The following is a 20285-nucleotide window of genomic DNA, read 5'->3' on the forward strand; positions in this document are numbered from 1 at the left end:
ACCCATCAATCAACAGAACAGGTTTTCCAAGCCATTCTCTTGCTTACGACAGACCCATCTGTACCTCTGCTGTACCTGACATTCATCCAACCTACTTGTAAAGGCATCTAGTGGTAAGTCCATTGCCTCAAAAAGATGGTGTCTTTCTGAAGATAAAGGGTCCCCATTGAGTGAGCGCTGTTTTTCTCTTTTATTCCCAGCTGCAGCTCAAATTTAAGCTCTTAGAAACTTATTTGTCACTCACCCCAAATTGGGGCCCTGCCAATGTGGCAGTTCCATGGTGGCAGAGTTTAAAATTTACTGTCCCCATCCTTCCCCTCTCCCACAATACCACTCCAAGAAATACTGGATCTATCTGACCTAAAGCTTTTTTCATCTACCCCGAGAGATGTGCCTCGCTCTTGGATTGCTTCCACAAGGGGGAGTTTTTTGGATTACAGCGTATGCCTCTGGTATGGTGGTTCAGCCGTCGGGCAGCAAGAGGCTGGGATAGCTGGAGTCTAGGCTGTACCACAAACAGTAGAGGTTCGGATGGGTGGGTGGGTGCTGGGCAATGAAGCTACCTGCAAAGCAGGAGAGTGGCTAAGGGACAGGTGGAAATGAGAGAGGGGCGTTGGAGGAGATGGCTGCCTGAGCTACTTTTGAGCCGATTGACAGAGGCACTTGTGAGTTTTGAGGTCAGAGGGCCCTGACCACGCTTAGGTAGCTAAAGCACAGTAAAACAGTAATTCTCAAAACCAACAGCTACTAAAAAAAAAAAAACCACCACGTCCCCAAACCCATTAAATTGTTGAACTGTGAGAGGATATGGGGAAGGGAAGAGAGCAAAGGGTTCCTGCAGGTGTCAGTTATAGTCCCATAAAGGACATAGCCCTCCCTTGCTAGTTGTGGTCTAGGTGCTCCTGCTTCTTTCAAAACCCATGACAGGCATCTCTTCTGGTCACGTGGAGGCTCATTCCTCAGTGTGAGAACTCCCCTTCCTCACTGGAGTTTTTCTTCAAGATTATTTTGCAACTATCTCTTCTCTGGGTTGGAAAGAAAAGAAAGAAAAAAACCCAAAACACTACCCTACCTTTGGAGAGACATACAGTGTACTCACTCAAGAGCTGACAGCAACCACTAAAGCTCACCTGTATCTTAAGACATACTTCTTTTTTTTTTCCCCTATGAGTAGTTTGGTGCCTGTTACATAAGGATCTAGCTATATTTCAAGCAAAACCACTTAGGTCAGGGTAATAGTTACTTCTCTTACCGCAAATGATGCCAGCAGTTTAGCCAGTGGTGGAGCTTTGGTTGTCTTCTTGTCAGTTAACCAAAAAAACCAGAATTTGTGCATGCAGAATCAACTCCAGAATCTAGGATTAGTGCAATTTATTTTTCCCTCTTGCCTTGCAGGTACTTTTGAGGCGGGGTGGGGGACAAGGCAAGAAGTAGGTAGTAGGTTTTCCCAAGCTGTCAGAGTGAGCCATCATTTACCTGTATCTGGTAGGGTCAAAAGGAAGCCGGAGAATATACTGATTAGAGAGCAGTTGGACACAAGGTGTTGAAGCAAAGCCCGTACACCTGGATGCCATATAACCCTAGAGTAGCTTTATTATTTAATCTATAATTTAATAGTAGACCTATAAAATAATTACATTATACTTAAAGCATTTCTTCATTTTTTGTTTTCATTTATAAAACAAGAATTAAATACAGTTTTAACCATTACAAGCTCAACTCAGTTTTTACATAAACACAGCTCCTAGAAGGAGCTTTAAGCTGCAGCATATTCATATTGCAAACTGGTGAAAAACCCAGGCAGGGCATAGCTTAAAGATTCTTGCACATTTTTCTTAACTGAAGTTACTAGGGTGCTTTTCTCTCTCCAGTCCAAAACGCCCGACTTTCGGTTCATTTCTTTCAAGTGGAGACTGAGATCCCTGGAGTCTTAGTAGACTACAGTCATTGCCACCTCCCCCCCCCGCCACCCTCAAGCCTGGACTGAATGGTGCCCATTCGGTGGCTGGCACGACGCTGGCAGCGCAGCAGGGACAGCCTCTAAAGCAATCCCTGCGCGAGGAGTCTCCCTGTGCACTTCTGACATGCTGAAAGATCACAGCAGAAAAGCCGTGGCCGTTCACGTAATAGGGCTAACAGACCCGACCAACCTCATCCTGCCTGTGCCAATCCCCGTAAACCGCTTGGTGAGCTCTGGTGGAGCTCAGTCCTGAAAGCCTCTTAGAGCAGCCTGTCTCACATAATAGAGACCTGTGGCACTGAACCCCTGGCTGGTGAGAGTGCTAAACACATTAACCCCTTGAAGTGGCTGCATGTGAAGCGGCTGGCGGGAAAGGGCTCCCACAGCAATCTGGTTTCACTAGATGCAGATGCTGAACTGTGAGACATGCATCAGGGAGTCGGCGTGTCATTTTTAATTTGTGAGCTTCAGACAATTGAGCACGCACGGGCTTTGGTTTGGGGGAAGGGGCTGGTTTGTTTTGAGACATAGGATTTTAATGCAGCTGGGACTAATACAGATCAGGACTGTAACAAACGGGATATACAGGACATGCTAAACTCCATCAACTGAATAACAACATAGTGTGATTTAAAGTGAACTGCAAGTGTTCACCAACACTGATTATGTAGGACTCAAAAACTGAGTGGACCACCAGTACTGTAGCAATTACAACTTGCTCTCTCCCTGCTCCTACAGCTGTGACCCATTCCAGCGGCACTGTCTGATGGGTTTGTCCTTTAACACTAACACATTAAAATGGTTTCCAATCATGGGAGAGACACCACTCCCAAAACCTGATGACACTGATGCAGCTTTTGTATTCAGTCCAGCAACGACCAGATTTTGTCCTTTGTGCGACAGTGCTTTTATACCTTAAGGGAAACATCGTTCCCTTAAATTTTCTCAGCTCTTCTCCCACCACCCTCCCACCTTCCCCGATCTGAGCAGGCATAAATATAAGGTCATAAATGGATGTTGTCCTTTTTGGAGTAAGAAACACACACATATCTAACACACAAAAACCTACCGAAAGCCTAGTTAAACCATGTCCATTTTAAGCCAGGCAGCTGACCTAGCAACCGAGTCTCTTACTCAACATATTTTAATCTCTGGCATATTCTGCCACAAGAAAAATATACATGGCTAGGTCTATAATACTTTAAACAGCTGTTTACTATAGCTAGGTTACAAAATAAACACTGCTGCAGAGACCACGTGTTCGATACACTCTAACCACAACAGCATCAGAACCCACCCTCAGTCTGCTCTGTGGTCACGGTGGCTGACCCAGCGCCTCGCCCTCTCCCCCTCGCTTCTTATCTGCCGTTCAGACAAGAAGCCCGGAACCGTTTGTCATTGCACAATTAAAGTTGTCTTAAGGAGATGAGCCTCATCGGAGAGTCTCACTTGCTTTTCGCACGTTACTCCTCATTACTCTCCCTCATCTGCGTCCCCCAGTCCTGGGCAGCACCCCAGCACTTCCAAGTGGGAGCAGCAAGCTCCAGACCAAAGCACGGGGAAGGCGTTCTCTTCTTGTGGAGGGGACTGGAGTGTAGGGCAGAGGGCTTTACTCCACACAGTGGAAACATTTAACGCTGGATTCAGCCAACTAGTCACTTAGACGATCAATCCCAACTTCTGGGAGCCTGCTCCACTCCAGAAGATTCAACCACCAGATAATATTGGAAATACAAGGAAACTTTATGGTGAAGTGCCTAACACAGCCCATTAAAAAGCAGTATTCCAGTAGGCAAGCGACAAGGAGCCTTTCCTTGCTGGAGAGATGCCTCCTGAAAGAAAACAAAACACAAAAAAAGGAAAAGAAGAAACAAACCAACAAAATGGACAGTCTGCTCAGTGGGAGAGGAGAGGCAGCAGTAAATCTGATGGGAGCAACACCAAGCAGTAGCTACATGCCTGCTCTCACAGTTTGCCTGAGTTGTTAAGATTCACAGACATGCACCGGCACTGCTTGACCTTCTGAATTTTCTTGAGTCGGAAAGGTGGGTCCAGCTCAGGGCACTCCAGCTGCACGGTCGAAGAGGTGACCTTGTGTGGCTTGCAGAAAGCACAGGACTGGAAGGACTCCTCCTCCTTTTTCACGTGCCGTGGTATGTAGAAGGAGTTGCACTGCCCATAGCAAAAGCGGTTGATGATGGTGCGGCTTATGCAGCCCTCCTCACTGACAGTCTGCCGCAGGGGCTGCGTCTTGCACCAGTCGCTCTTGAGGTACTTCCTTTCGGTGACCACGAGGGCCTCCTGGCTGGAGGCCAGCACCTCCTTATTCAGCTGCTGCCTCCGCTCCGAGTGGTTGCTGCTGCTGTCTTTGTAAGGGGAGGGAATGGCGCCTGCAGGACGGTTTTTCCTGGTGTCTGTTACTCGAACCAGCGCTGCCATCAGAAAAACGGACAAGGCAAATTTCCAAATCATCCTGTAACGGCAACACAAGTAGCTGTTAGGAGAGACACATTTGCAAACCACAGAATTGTAATGGAGTTGAACTTTAGGCATGCTTTTAGAAGAAGCGGAGATCTTACCGCCTTCGTAATTCCACCACTTTTCCTAGGAGATTAGCTCTACTCTAGGGTGATTATTTATCACGAAGAGGCCAGGCGCTCCCACCCAAGCTCTCCAACTACTCTTTTTTCTCCATAGGGACACTGCTGCTTTGATCGCTGAAGCAGTGATTTTACAGAAGCTTCAGCCAGAAAGGTTTCCTCCTTCTCTGTGAAATCCTGGGCCAAACAGCTGGGCAAACTCCTGGCTAGTGAAGCCTCAGGACACTCCTGCCAATACTGTGACAGCTGATTTGGGGATGGCGGGGCAAGGGGAAGGGAATACCAGGTTACACAAGATGAAATCCCATCTTCCTCTCCAGCCCCCGAGTCCCTGCCCAGCCTCGTTCCACACAGAAGTAGCGAGAGGCGTCCAAAAGCGTATTTTTATTATTTTAAATTGCTTCTAAAGTTTCTTGGGGCTTTTATGGCACTTACAGGCTTGCATTTGTTGCCTTTGTGGGAGGCCGAAAACTTGATGGATTTATTCTTGCAGCAAGAGGAAATGCTTAAACACAACTTTGAGGACTTCATTACTGCAACGCCTCTTAGGCAAATGGTTTGAAAAGGTTTGTAAACAGGAGAGAATTCAATATTTATTTTAGATGTTAAGGAACAGGGTAGAGCATAAGCCAGTTGCTAAGTGAAAATAGTCAGCCAGTTGGCAAAATTTTTTTTTTCCTATGGTTTTCTATTAGGATTTCTCGTTCTGTGGAGCATCTCTTACCAGCTCTTGGATTTTCATCAACCACTTGTCCAATTCATTTTAGTAATGCGTCTCGATGCGCTTCCAGGATATCAGAATAGACGTACTAAATTTCCTCATAAAGTCAATGCTCACCAGTGAACTGCCACAACTCATTTGACAGTTCATTTCACGTCGTTCTCCCTGGCAAGGGAGAACAGAGGGTCTCTAGGGTGCCAGAAGTGAGTGCAGCCCAGAAGCTTCCCATTCGGAGGCAAGGACGCTTGAAGTCTTTCTGAAAGTCCTCTGCTCGCCTTTGTTCTTAATGGACTGTATTTTTACAATAGCGTACAGATGAAAGACCCATCCCTCTCTTCCCAGTAAAGCTTCAGATCCTTCCAAGTAATGATTTTTTTTTTCCTTTAGAGTAATGCCAAGACAAAAAAATGCCATCACACCAGTAAATATAGATATGTCTAAGACTATAGACACTTGAGATGTTGCATAGGTACTCCTAACATGAAAACATGCCATTTTCCAAACAAAGACAGCAACAGATCAAAAAAGTGTTTGTGGCAACGGTGCAAGAGAAGATGACAACAGCAATAACAAATAATTCTCACCTAACAAAGCAGACCTGACGTATTTAACCCCTATGGAGATAAAGAGAAGGAACTACTGTAGCACACTAGACGAGACAACATCCTTTTAGGTGATTTTTCTAAGTTTACGAGATCTTGGTGTCAGACTTTGACTAAATTTCTAAGCAGAGAAGTTTGAAGTGCTGAAGGAAAGAAAAGTGCTAATCCTATAGCTGTGAACGGAGGATGTTCTGATGCAGAGTTACATTTCACCAGATTGTGTGCTTGAAACAGAACCACCTTTAAATGGAAACCAGTATTTCTAAACCCCAAATAAACTCATTCATCTGCACCCATGCCAGCTGCCCTCTGACACCCATTGTAGCCATGGGTACTTTAAATCAGTGGCCTATTTTCACACTGCTTAGCAGTCAGCACACAAGTCCAGAAGTTTTGTCCAGAGTCTTTAAATGAAGCAAGACTAGACTTGGCTTTGCTCGCAGGTATTGTCGCCAAGACCATTGGATGTCAATCCACACAGCCAGGCCAAAACCTAATCAGGTAATTAGTTTCAGTTGAATATAGTGTTCCACGCTTCCTTTCAAACTGTTCTCATGTTATTCTGCACTGATGGCTGCATTTCAGTAGTAGATAAACCAACTGATCCCCACTGCTTTGTGTTTTATATAGAAAAGGGGAGGAACAACCCCAGGAGTTACAAGCCTACGTCTTCTAGAAAAAGACAGAGGTGAGCTCTCCACAAGATGCCTTATGCCAACACTCCTCAGGCGTACTCTTCCACTCTTCTCTTGAAACGCAAGCCCACAAAGCAATTGTGACAACTCTACTGTCCTTCAGGGAGGGAGTTTGGCCCTTTTCAGCAGGGATATTGCCTCTCCAGTCTCATTTCTCTGATCCTGGCAGGGAAAAGGATGGTACAGGTCCAGAGGCACATCAGGAGGTGAGACGCACTCTTTTCCCCATCCCTTCCTCTCTTCTTTGGGAAACCGCCCTTTCTCATCACAAAATGCAAGTTGAAACCGTTTCCCTTTCGGGTCAAGGATGGGGTCAAGTAGAAATCCTATGTAGGAATTCAAGAAAGTTGACAGAGAGCTAACAACTCAAGGTCTACAATATAGAGAAATATTATAGTAGCTTTCTAATTACTGAAATAGTTTTATGTAGGCATGGAGAGCCGTTCAAGAGAGTAAGTAGGATTTATTCAGTAAGTCTATGTTTATAACTAATAAAGCATTATTAATCAAAGCCACTATTGTAAGGTTATAAACCAAACACTGCAGTACATGTTAGCAAGTACTTCTACAGACAGGTAGGCACGCACCACCTATTTCTGTCATTGATCCTTATCAAACCTGTACCTTAAAATGTTTACATAATAGAATAATAATCTGTTTTACACTAGCAGGTCAAATGTGCATCCTGTCAGATCGTGGAATTTCTAATCACAGGGTTGCCCCTTACTAGCCTGCAAATCACCCCTTTCTAAGCCCTGGCATACAAACCCCCTATTCAAGCAAGTAAGGGTGCAAACAAGGTCACTTGGTGCCAAGGACTACATATATTTTTCGGTGCTCACATGCAAAGAGAATAGAAACCTCAGTATTCTCAGAGAAACAGAACATTTTTGTAAACTCAGTCTGAACGCAAAGCAACATGGTGAACGCTGTCTGTCTTCAGACAGAACGGGATGAGAAGAAACACAAAGCGTACTGGAGAAGAATCTGGCTTCTGGCATGAACAGGGCAGTTCTGTCCTACTTACATGTCACAGAATTGAACAGCACGTGGCTGAGACCAGGCAAGCGAGAACTGCCTCAAGAGACCAACACCTCTAAAACTTGCATGAATGCCAGCCTGGGCCCACTGTTGCTGCTGCACTGGGGGGCTCTCCATGGCAGAGCCAGTGGAAGCTCCCATGTGACAGGTTAAGGCTTCTTCAAGTGTCGCTGCCAGCTGCTGCCAGTTCCCCCCGCCCCTTTTTTCCAGTGTGTGAGCTGGTGCAGAAAACAACTTAACCTTAGACTAGACACCAAACAAGGCCTAGCTGCGCTTACATTTCACATGCTACGTTTTTATCTCTTTGAGATAAAGAAATCAGCATCAAGTATGAGTTCATAAACTCATCAAATCCATCATGCTGGAGCTGGGCTATCAGGTACCCCGGAGTGTAAAAAATCCTTGGCCAAGAAGGCAAGAACGTCAAGATCCAGCTCTGTAATCCAGAGAGGTCAGGACACTCAGCTAGGAGGGGAAGACCCAGGATCACTTTGTCTGCCCTTAGCTTTATTTCTTGTTTGCATGCAATTACTGTGTAACATAAAATATCTACGAAGGCAGGCTCCCTCTTGCATACCGACCTTCTGGCCCTATAACTCACACATTCTTGAAAGCAATCCAGCTTCGGAGCAGGACAGGCAGCAGTGTAACCCCCAAAATAGCCTGTAGTTCTGTGGTTAGGGCACTTCTCTGGGAATTGGAGTATTGGATTTGACTTCAGAATTCAAGTGCATCATTTTTGGAGAAGTCCCGCAATGCAGAAGTAGGTGCTATGGTCTGAAAGACAGGGCAGGAGGTAATGGCAGCGCCCATCTGTGCTAAGTGACTGCTTCACCGTTTCCTCTGGTTTTCAAAAGCATGACTACAGTTTCCAAGCTCAGGATGCAGTTTCTGACTAGCAGTTCCAGTTTTGTAGATCAGCCTACTTCAGGCTTGCAGGTGGATAGCAAGAGAGAGGGATGTAACTGGAAGATCCCTGTGATATTTTATGTTAGCTGCTCAGGAGATCAGCAGGTGTGAGACCCATTTGTTTGTTTTAGCATGCAACACCTACAAAGGACGGCATTATCGGCATTCCTGGAAGCGTCCAACTCTCTGATACAGATATGTCACACAATCATCTCCTCTCCACCAGGCCTTCCTGGAAGGGGTTCAGAAAAAAAGCCACAGCCAATGGTTAAAAAAAAATAATCTGCAAAACCTGTCTTACCATGGAACTTGAGAGCCTACCCATTTAGCTTAGTCACAGAATGGATTCAGCCTGTAAATACATGTGGAAGATTTAGTTCTATAAACCTATCCTACACCCACCAAAAGCACCATGAGAGCCAATGACTGGGAAGATGAAAACCAAATTCAGAGATACTTTACTTTCTGAAAATTTTGGATTTAATTAACAGCTGAAGAGTTTGCCTTGGAAATTGGTTTCTCTTCAACTATCAGCAAAAGGCAGAAATTACAGGCTAGGTTAAATCAGGTATGGTTCTGTGGCACGGTACATACACGGTCACATCTGACCACCTGCATCACTCTTTTACAGTTTCCATCCTGCAGACTTCAGAGACATGAGAGCTCTCCTTTGCGATCAGCTATTCAGCTGATTGTGGGAATCCCCGCTACCAAAAAATTTTCTACTCCCCGCTTACTTTCGTATTAGACCTAGTCAAAAAAGAATCTGTATAAACCAGTTGTATGTACATTAATGTAAGAACACGGTGTACATAGCCAGTTCTCAGCATTTAAGATGGGACACAAGAAGTGTTCCTTGAAGACAAGCCAGGCAGTAACTTTTCAAAGAACTAAAACTTGGCTTTAGCAACAGAAGCGGGAAGCCAGGAAATATCAGATTCCTTACCAGGAAGCCAAAAATGCTATTTATTTAATTTATTAATGGTTAGGCATGATTCTAATGGTACAATGTTCAAATAAAGACTATACAAATCAGGCATCTTTGTGCAAGGGAGGCATTTGGTGCTAACTTTGCCCTTTTAAGTATCCTTTGGAAACTATTGCTGCTGTTTCTGAACAACGTCAGCAATAGCCGAACATTGTACTATATCTTTCTTTTCACAGAGCCATGGGCCTCAGTAAATCATTCCATCATTAATAGATTCTCATGATTAAATTGCCAAGACTGAGGCCAGCCACAACAACAAAACATGTAGGAGGCAGGAGGGGACCAAACTTAAAAAAACCCTCAGAGAACCCAGTACTGCAGCTAGAATGTGTTATTCAGATATTCAGATACAAAATCACTGCGTTTTAGCAGTAGAGTTACCATGTACTAGGAATACTAAGTATCACTTTTTAAAATCACTGCGTGCAACACCAAAGGGAATAATTGTTTAAAAAACAACAATTAATGCCATTGCAAGCAGAAGTTTTTCCATTCTTGCCCTCTAAGAACCTTCTATAGTGATTCGAGAGAAAACTATTTCTTGCACCACAGCCCTAGCAGTAGGTGGTAGAGGGAGAAAACATTTCATTCAGACTTAATAAACTCCTTGCACCCTCACTGGCTGGCTTGGATGGAGATCCTTCCTCCTCTCCATCCTTCCCTCTCCCTCCCACCGAGGAGATCCATCCTTCCCTCTCCCTCGCACCAACACCTCTGCCCCAGAGAGGCCCAAGCATGCCCACCGGGAACACCACGAAGCTGTGAAGGAAATGGGAAAGGGCTGCCTGCAGGCTGGATGCCTCAGGAACCGTACTGTCCTGTCCAGGCTCTTGTTCTGTTTTTGAAAGGGGAAGGTGGGGTTGGGTTTCACTGATGCCAGCCTGCATTCCTCAGGAGAGGACAGCATTTCCCCCATAGTGCCAGAACTTAGAAGTTCTTCTTGTCAAGACAGTTCCTGAAGACACTGAATTTAAAATATTGAAAAATAGAGTACATCATAGACAAAACCAAAGTACATAGAACAAAGACACTGGTGGGGACAGTCTGTGCTAAGATAAAGCTAGTTGAAAGCAACTCAGAGGATGTTGCTTCATGCTAATTTCAGCTCTCACTATAAATTTTCTACAACCAAGAGCTTTATCTTGATTTTTTTCTGAAGAGACTGGGAGTTTAGAAGAATTCCTGATCCATGCACAAAAATATAAGAGGAATCAAGGACTCAACCAATTACTTCTGTCATATTCAGCAATGTGTAATGTGTCAGATATGTTATTTTTAGGACAGGAGCAATTATGAAGAAAACTTGAGGGCAAACTCACCCTTGGCACTAAACCCAACCAGCTCGAATGATGCATTTTTTCCTTCATGGTTTGTCTTCTATCTTTCTTACCTACCTTCACTGCCTCCAGAAATTCATGTTTATAACCATTGAACCATTCCTTCCTCCAGGAACTTCAGACAAGCTCATTTGAAACAGGTTAAAATGCAGCTGCTCACTTCATCAGAGTTGAGATCACATTACTCCAATGCTCCTCTTTGCACTGACATCCTGCCAGGAAGTATATTGATTTAAATATTGTATTACTAATCTATGGTATTGGGCTCTCCACAGGCTGAATCCTTCTTACCTTGCATAGCTTCTAAACCTGTGCTTCACTTTATTTTTTTAAGTAGCATTAGTATTAGAGAAATTAAGAGAAGTTTCTCATTTTTTAAAGCCAGGACAAGGAGTTTGTGAGGAGAGTCATTGAAAATTTCATTAGCTGAGATATCAGGTTTTATCTATTATATCCAAGATATGAACTAGAGTTCCAGAGACTGGAGGGAGGCAGGGGGGAAGCACTGGTGAAGCCAGCGCTGGTATTTTTCTTTGAGATACATTCACTAACACTTATATCCATGATAAATACAGATGCTTCCCAAAAAACACATACACATATAATAAATGCAATTACTAAGGCAACCACCCAACTAGAAGAAAATAGTGAAGGAAACCATGCTCCAAGGTTGTTGGGTTTTTTTAAGGCTAAATGTTAGCCAGGTAATACAGTGAAGCAAGACACTGTCAACTTCATACTGCCCTGTATTTATCAGTAGCAAAGACTTGATTCCACAACTGTGTCAGCATTTATCATTTTAACACAGGAAAAGCAAAATAAAGAGGAGGAAGAAAAGCTGCAAGAAATGCAAAAGCTAAGTCACCCTACAGTAGCTCTGGTAATGCAGCAATGCCATTTTTAGGGGAATGTGAATACACAGAACTCTGATTGAATACTAACAGGTAACTGGACAAAGGCTTTTTGGAATATTGTTATGATTAAAAATCCTAAATTTTGTTGCAATTTCAGCTTCAGGAACTTGTGGTTTTAGAGCCAACCACAGACAAATGTCTGCCTGGTGAGCACATGTGAATTGTCCCAAGCTGAGTGAGATGTCCTACTCAGAAGTGTCTGGGTAGTCATCAGTACTGGCAGCACATGCAACACGGGGAAAAAAGGGGGAGTGGGAGGAGGGAAAAACCCACAAAATAAAACCAGATTTCTGCTTGCCGTCCATGAGGTTGATTTTCTTTCTCCCAACCTGGTTTTGGAGATTGCTGCAGTCAGGGGGTGGGAGGAATAAATAAAAGAAAACTCCTTGGATACAAGGAGAATAGCTTTTTGGAAAGGACTGAAAGTTAGTTCTCCTATGAATCTAAAAAATGTCTCTTTGCAAGAGTGAACCAGGTTGAAAAGATACTTGTTCTCCTTCTCAGTGTTCCTCAGCTTTTCAGCACGAGATAAAGAGCCCCAAATAGGCAAGTCAGTTCTGTTTGCACATGAACATTTTGTCCAGTGAGCAATAATAGCCTACATTAAACTTTATTCTTCTGTGCAGAAGGCAGCTGGTACACTCCCATTTGGCAGCGTTTCATTCAGGAGAAAACAGCAGACTTCTGCCCTCGGGAAACTAAAAACTAAATCAGAAGGGAAGCGGTGGCTTGAGCAAATGTCTTCGTTTGTGACCATCCCTCAGCCTGCTGGAAAGGAGGACAGTCAACACAAGAATGGGGAAAGTTCAGCATTTAAATACAATAGCTCATTTCATTGCTTCCTCACTGGAGAATCGATACTACAAAAGACTATTTTGCAATGAGCAGTCTCCATTATATTTTTGTTGTTTGCATTACAACAGAACATAGAAATCTCATCCAAGACCAGTGCCTGACTAAGCAACACAACTTCAAATGTTTGTAGACTAACTTGGTGAGCAACATATGGTGAGACCATAACTGAGCACAGAGGGGAAGAGAGTTACTGGAGCTCAGAAATTAACTGAGAATGGACCGTTTCCAGCATCTTTGAATTGCACCGCATGGCACCAATGCTCTTCTTTTTGCTGATCAATGCTGATTTGTTACCCTTAGGCAAGCTTTTCTTTAAAAACGTCATACTTTTGTACATGAAAATGGTTCTGTATGAAAATTTCCAATATAGTTTCCCTGAGTTTTGATAGAACAGAGATGGAGTTCGGAGCTTTATTGCTTTGTAGCTTCAAACAATGCACTACTTCCAGAGCACAGGGCTTATTTTCTAGCTCACAATAAGGAAGAAGACCATTAGTCTTCAATATACGTGCATTACTGTACTTGCGCCATTCCCAGAAGAGGGCATTTGGATGAGATCTGTTCTAGAAGAAAACTGAGGCCTGTACATTAAAGCACCATAAAAGTGCTCAGAAGAATTTCTGCTCGCTTCTCTTAATGGTCAGAAAAATGCAATTACCTCTAAAAATCAATAGGTGGCATGTAATCTTGTATATGAGAAACACTAAATTAATCAGCAGAGAAGTAACATTTAAATTTTCCAGATTTTCTGGTAGATTCAGATACTTGTATTCTTTCAGGCTCTCTATTCAAGACGCTATCCTCAGTTACTACATTATGACCCTTAAGTAGTCATGTTCCTGTTTGAAAAATCTAAAATGTTATTGATGGTCTAGTGTTTATATTATGAATTTTTGTAAGCCAATATCCTATTTATAGAGCTGAAACACAGATGGTTCAAACAAGAATTGCTCTTATCTCAATATCCTACAGGCTAGTCTTTCTATTAGGTAGTATGCAAATTCCCATACACACAACATTTCAGCTATGTATCCCGCTATTTTCTAATATGCCACTTGCAAGAACCATTGCAGCTATATTTTCATAAAGTTGTCCTAAGAATGGCATAGATTTATTGCTTCAAGAGTTTTTCATTTACATTTATCTCTGCTTAAATTTGCCTGACAAAGCATCAGTCCTCCTCACTAAAATTTACAGCAGTTCTGGGGACAGAGTGCAGAAGACCTATGCTAATGAGCAAATAAAACAGGCATTAAGCCCATTCAGCCTGTTAGCCGCAACCAGGTCTATGCCACACAAACGTGTAACTAAGTGCCTTACCAGAATGATTAGTTTCAGAGAAAAGCATTTTTCTCCTTAGTGAGGCTAAATCTAGGGAATCCTCTCATCCTTTTTTGCCTTTTCTTTGGTTAAGAAGCAACATGCAATTACACATCTGACAGTTCCTCACAATTACATTTTTTAATCCACTGACCAAATTTCGAACAAGTTGGACAGCAAAGCAGTTTTGAAACTCCTATTGCATTACACTAAGTGTGTTTTGTCCTAGGGTATACAGGAAGGCATGAAAAGTATTTCAGGGAAGGGGAAAGGGGGGGGGACACAAGTCAAGGATATCACAGTTTGGTACCACAGGAGGCATGAGTAGTAAAGAGGACGTTTAGGGTTACTGTGGCGGACTGGCACACCGAACACATCCATAGAAAATCAGAGTTCATGAGCTCTAATGTTCATGTGTAATACAAGACACCTTGAAACAACAGTGGGTCACCTCAAAGTTTTTAATACGTTCTCTTGCTCAGGGTGTAAGCTGGCCCAACAGTTAAAAAACTTATTTGCACTACGTGTAGATGGAAGCCAGGCAGTAACGAGTCACTGCTGCACACCATGCATGGTATTACCCTCGGGTTGATCCTGCAATATTTTGTATCCCCTTTTGTTCACAAACTTACTTGGAGAGTTACAAGATGTTTTCTTCTTTCCTTAAGAACACCAGGCTTCTGCTTGGCTTACTTTTGCAGTTACTTTTTGTGGATTAACTAACAGTCCATCAGAATCCCCGTTTAATCACTTTTGTTTCAAATGTTTAACTCAGCTGTGGGCTTTGCTCTGAAAGGAAGCCTGTTCACTCAAGGTCTCATATGAGAAAATTCAGGTATGCGACTGAAATGCAGTTCAAACCTGTGAGGGCTGAGAAGCACAGCAACCACGTGCTCTGATGCCTGGTTGTATATGTGCATTTGCAAGCCTGTAAACAAAGATGACATTCGGAGTTCAAAACCTTCAGAGTTACACGGCTTCTTGGCTACCCCAGTACATGCATCAGTTGATGTCCTGATGCAAGTTCTTCAGTTTGGAACTATTCTGACCCTTATTTTCAAGCTGTTTTGTAAGATAACAAAAGGAATTTTCATTTATTTCACTACATGTCTATTGATATTTCCAAACTGACAGGAATGTTTATAACTGTCATAGCTGTCAGCTGGACCAAAGTAAATCACAGCAGCTGATGCTCAACAACTGTCAAAAGTACAGAACTTACGAGGTGCTGTAAAGTCAGGAATACAAATAAAATTGTAATTAGATATGCAATATCAACATAAACATTGCTAAATACCTAAACATTTCAATATTGCTTTCTAGATATACTGGAAAATGTATAGCACACAGAATGAATGGACAAACTACAATTTACTCACTGTTATTGGCAGTGTGTGTCACTTCTTAACTAAAAGATGAATTTTCAGTGAAATGCTGCAGGATGACCTGTACTGCAGGAAATTTCACATCCAAATACTGGAAACTTACTCCGTCCCTCCCACTTCGCACTGATGGCAGCACGTGGCTGTCCCACATCTATGTTCTTGTGGCTTTGATTCATGCTCTGCTCAGTGATTCTCCCTCCGTCATTGCCCAAAGAATGTAAATATTTGTTCTGTCTGTATTCTGGTTTACAGACTTGGCCCATTGTTGAATATGAAGGCAGTAATTCAATCATAGAAGGATCTGTTGCCATGCATAAACTGGGATTTTATGTTTTATGACTTAGGCTTTGCAGAGCAGCCGTCTTCCTACTCACCTCCCCCTCTCCTTGCCCATGACTGAATTATAGTTCTGTCTCTAATTGAAGGCTAGTATTATTCTATTTCTCTTCTGCTGAGAGGAAGACCAGAGCTATCATTCTGAATACACACCAAGCCACAGGAGCCTGGATGAGGTACTCTAATGACAGGTCCTCCTACACAGCACATTTGCAGTCTTTCTGCTAATTAATTTGATTTCCTTTGTCTAGACTAACATAATACAGCAAGTTATGCTCATTTAAAGGAGGATTGTTAGTCTTTCAGTTCTCTCCAAATGAGGAAGAAAGAAGAGTCAATAGACTGGAATCTGGGGGAGACTGACTTTGTCCTTGACTACACCATTGCTTATGTTTTCATTTGACCAAGACTTTGTCTCCAGGAGAACCCGAGACAGCACTATCATCAGAGGAGAGACTATAATCAAAATCAGATATCATCGGTATGTGCATGGCAAGGCAGTGGCAGTTACACAGAAGGGTTCTGTCTACGATGCACGGCAGTCAGTGGCTTTCTTCCTGGCAATCGCTTGGCATTTACTGTTCACAGCTCCTGACATCCTCAGAGGGCTGAACAAACATGTAATTAAAAACACACACAAGCTGGTTTCTTCAGACGCCCTTCACAGGAGAGATTCAGTTGTGTGCCACTGGACTAGTAAATCAGAGGCAAAGCTAGTAATGGGAGTTAAAGAAGCAACTCCTCACTATTCGGAAGGCAAGACCTTCATTCAGCAGTTTTGACAATGATTGAAACTGTGGAGCTGAACAGAGTCTCAGAGCTGAGCTGTCCGTCAAATACAGGACTTGGGAAATGGAGTGATGCATGATAAACAGATGAACCGTCTTGGATTTGAAAGTTCAGCCTTCTGAGTCAGGTGGGCAGATCCAGTTTTAATACCCAGAAAGAAAAGTGACAAGTAATCACACATCATATAGGTGCACTGTGGAGTGAAATGAGTCCACGTGTTTCTTAATAACGGCAGGGAAGATCTTCCCCTACAACAGAAAACAAAGAAGAAGGGAGGAAGCCTACAGAGGCAATCACCAACCTCTTCTGCTCACAAACCCACAGAAAAGTGCCAGAGCTCCCCTTCTGTAGGCAATTTCAGCACCTTTTCTAGCCTTGGAACCTCAGTTGAGTTTATCATTTTGCAGCACCAAAGAGGGGAAAAATTCCAACTTTGGGACTTACTGGCTCAGGGATTTTTTTTTGGCTGATAGGAACTGGGGACCCTCCTTACATAAACACAAGCAGAAGATAAACAGCACCTAGAGGCTCTTTATTAACTTAATGTGACCTTGTTTTTTTACAGTGCTTGGCCATAAGCCATTCATACTGTGTCACCACAGTTAAGGTTTGAATATTTTTCCATTACTCATGCTTTCAAGCTCAGTAGAAGTAGACAATAAGTAAAAGGAAATCTAAAGATTCTCTCTTTGGCTCTTTCAGAAAGCTATTCTCAGAAAGGTCAGGGAGGTATCTCGGAAAGGGTTAGCCAAAATCTAGCTATAAATTTCAGTGTGAGATGGCAAGCTCCATTTCTCTTCCAGGTCTATTCAAGGCCTGTTCCCCAGCTCTAACTTAGGCAGCACTTCCTTGAATCTAGAGGAGAGAGATGACACTTCTGGTAGTCTTTGATGACCTCATGTTACTACATAGAAGGACAAAGATACTGAGACTCCATTTCACGTCAGTGCTTGATTTGATTGAGAGTCATGAATTGTCCAAGTGAAGTGGCCAGGACAGCTTCCCTTTTGACATGACTACAATGTTAAATACTAGCTAACATTTCCATATGTGACCAGTGAATTCAATGATTGTGAAGAGGAGAAACAAGTGACCAGAAAGCTTGCTCATTCAGGGTTTGTTTTTTTTTTTTTTCCTCCTATTACAAAGTAGTCAGAGAACATGTTGTGCATTACAGTTTACACCATTTTACTAATCCTACCACTTAGTGCTGTTTCAAGCATTTATATATATCTTGCTGAAGCACGAAGGGAGATCGATCAGCTGAAGGATTTGGCAAACTACTTGTAATGGTTCTCCTAGCATCAACGCAGCTTTGTGTTGGTGCTAGGAGAACCATTGCAAGTAGTTTAAACTTGTATATACCACCCTATAAACCATTCAGTTGGCTCAGCAACCGAATGCCATCTGCACCACTTGCTAAGGCATGTTGTAGTCGATTAGACCAAATAAGATCATCCCAAGGAAAATGCTCTGATCCATAGGTTTGCTCTGGTTCCTAGCGAGTGATCATACACACGACTCACATACTCATTTACGAGTGATTTAGACCACAGGTCCAAACAACATTATGCACCCATGAACATGGCTCTGTCTCAACTTTTTCCTATGTCTTGGCTAAACAGTAGACTTTTAAATAAGTTATGTGTAATACGGGCTTAAGAGGACCGGAATTTCAAATAAGGCTAGATGGAAAATATTTTCTGACACTATGAGAACTAGAGATATTGAAAGCCTCATCTCCAAACTGGAGGAAAAATTAAGTCCTGTCCATTGGCCTACATTTTTACTTCAGATCAGCTGAACTATTAGATTCTGAATTCTTCCTTATTTTCCTTTTGTAGAAGGAGGTGAAGTGAGTAAAAATTGGGTTTAAGATACTTTCAATGTAAAATTATTAAACCCTCAAAAGCCAAGAAGCCATTTCGCAGAGTTAACGTGAAATACCTTTTTGTCTCAGTAATGGGAAAGCCCCAAAAAATACACATAAATTGAACTAGGACCTTCAGGTGTTTTCAGTCTAAAGATGCTCATATCTCTTCCTGCGAAAAAGCAATTTTGAAAAAAGAGTTTTGATCAACACTTCTCCTGCAAACTTTCATTCCCACTGTGTGGAGAGACAAAAAAAAAGTTTCAACTCTGAACCCTTGGGGCCAGCTACCACAATTTGTGTAGCATGATGGCCCTCAATGGGTCAAGGGTAACCACAGCCCCATGGGATTTCTTATGCTTGTATTTTGAAAGGAGGCTCAGTAAAGAATTTGGCTTAGCAAAACAAGACTATGCTTCCTCTCGTCCCTTACTTAGTTTCAGAACAACAGCTTTTGCTTTGAGTGATTATTTCAGCTTCCGTAATTTTTCTCCACCACAAAATTGTAGAGAAGCTCCATACAGATCAGACCAGTGATTTGGGGAGCATAAGAACATGGATAAAGTCAGAGCATCAAAGAGAAATGGAATAGCAATTAGGAAAAACACCACCAAAAATGCACCTAGCAAAGACAAAGCTAAAAGTAGCTCACCTGTCTGAAAATCTGCTAACTTGGCAAAAAACATTTTTCTTACAGGACCCTAAGAAGCTCCTAATTAGCACAAAGACTGAGGAATACTAATTGCCACTTGGCAAAACTCTGCTCATTAAAAACGCAGGGCACATTTGTGGGGTTTTTTTCTTCCTTCCCGCCCCCAAAATCAAACTCTTATTTTACAGTATGAATGACATAAAAGGCTGTATCAGAGCAAGTGCACAATTTCATATCTATCTATTTGTTATAAGGCTAAAGGGGAGGATTCTTAAGCTTATCTAAAAAGAAAAAAGGAGTGAGAATTAAATCATTAAACTGTATGGTTTAAGCAGAATATGCAATGGCACTGCAGACTTGAACAGGAAAGGAAGCAAGAGAGGCGCATTTGAATTAATAGAAACAGACCTAAGAAGGCAAGCTACTGAGTGGATTTACAGCATAACTGTACAGAAGACATAAAGAGCTCATCTAGATACCATGGCTTTAACAAGGTCCTCTCTATGACTATTCTCCACCCCCCTCAAAAAAAATATTATTTGTTTAAAGCTGCTTGCCAAATCCATGGCAAAGCATCTAACAGAAACCAGAGATGAGATTTAGAGACACTTTAGAAATAGGTGACAGGGACATACATGTCACTTGAATCAATGTGAGCAATCCAGAAAACTTCTGTTCCCACACCTACAAAGCCTCCAGTTTCATTTTGGACTGTGACATTGCTTACGTGTCTATACACCGGTGCCTCTGTAGGGTGCCCAGACGTACGACTGGGTAGGTGGTAATGCTGCCTGCTGCCATTCACACAGAAGGCAGACAAAGCTTGGGAGCCACTCAGCAGCTCCCCGACTGTCCTGCTTTGTCACGTGTGTTTCACATACACCCAACCAACACCACTGAGTGGAAGACGAACAGCATTAACTACTACCAGTCATCCAAAAATTTAGCCAATGGGGCACGCTACTTATCTTTCTTGTAACCAGCTTTGCAACAAGATCTTCCCCATTTATGAACATAAGCTCAGAGTTTCAGTACCTACATGAACTGGAGATAATTCAACTCACATTCCCCCCACACTGCAAAAAAACCCCTCTAAAAACTGCAGAAAAGGCTAGTGGGAAAGTGGAAAGCACAAAGAGGCATTACCCATACTTTCTGTTAAAGCTGGGTTATTAAGTAGGGAATAAACATAAAATTCCTGGACCTAAAGGGAATAATACCAAACCCAGCATTATTTTTCTGTGATCAGGCTTTGTGATGTGGAGGGTGAGGTCCTGATTTAAGCTTCCTGAATTTTATCAACACATTAAG

The 20285-nt window shown here is 42.7% G+C and overlaps 1 protein-coding gene across 1 annotated transcript in view; it reads right to left on the reverse strand.

Annotated features, from left to right (window-relative positions):
- Positions 1 to 1568: 1568 nt before the first annotated feature.
- Positions 1569 to 20285, reverse strand: part of GREM2 (gremlin 2, DAN family BMP antagonist) — a 39785-nt gene continuing 21068 nt past the window's right edge. The window contains exon 2 of the mRNA XM_076334187.1: positions 1569 to 4433. Within this exon, the coding sequence (XP_076190302.1) occupies positions 3926 to 4432 (507 nt within the window). The 5' untranslated portion in view covers position 4433 and the 3' untranslated portion in view covers positions 1569 to 3925. The remainder of the gene's footprint in view (positions 4434 to 20285) is intronic.

The sequence above is a fragment of the Aptenodytes patagonicus genome, chromosome 3 (genome assembly GCF_965638725.1).
Source record: "Aptenodytes patagonicus chromosome 3, bAptPat1.pri.cur, whole genome shotgun sequence".
Taxonomy (NCBI): domain Eukaryota; kingdom Metazoa; phylum Chordata; class Aves; order Sphenisciformes; family Spheniscidae; genus Aptenodytes; species Aptenodytes patagonicus.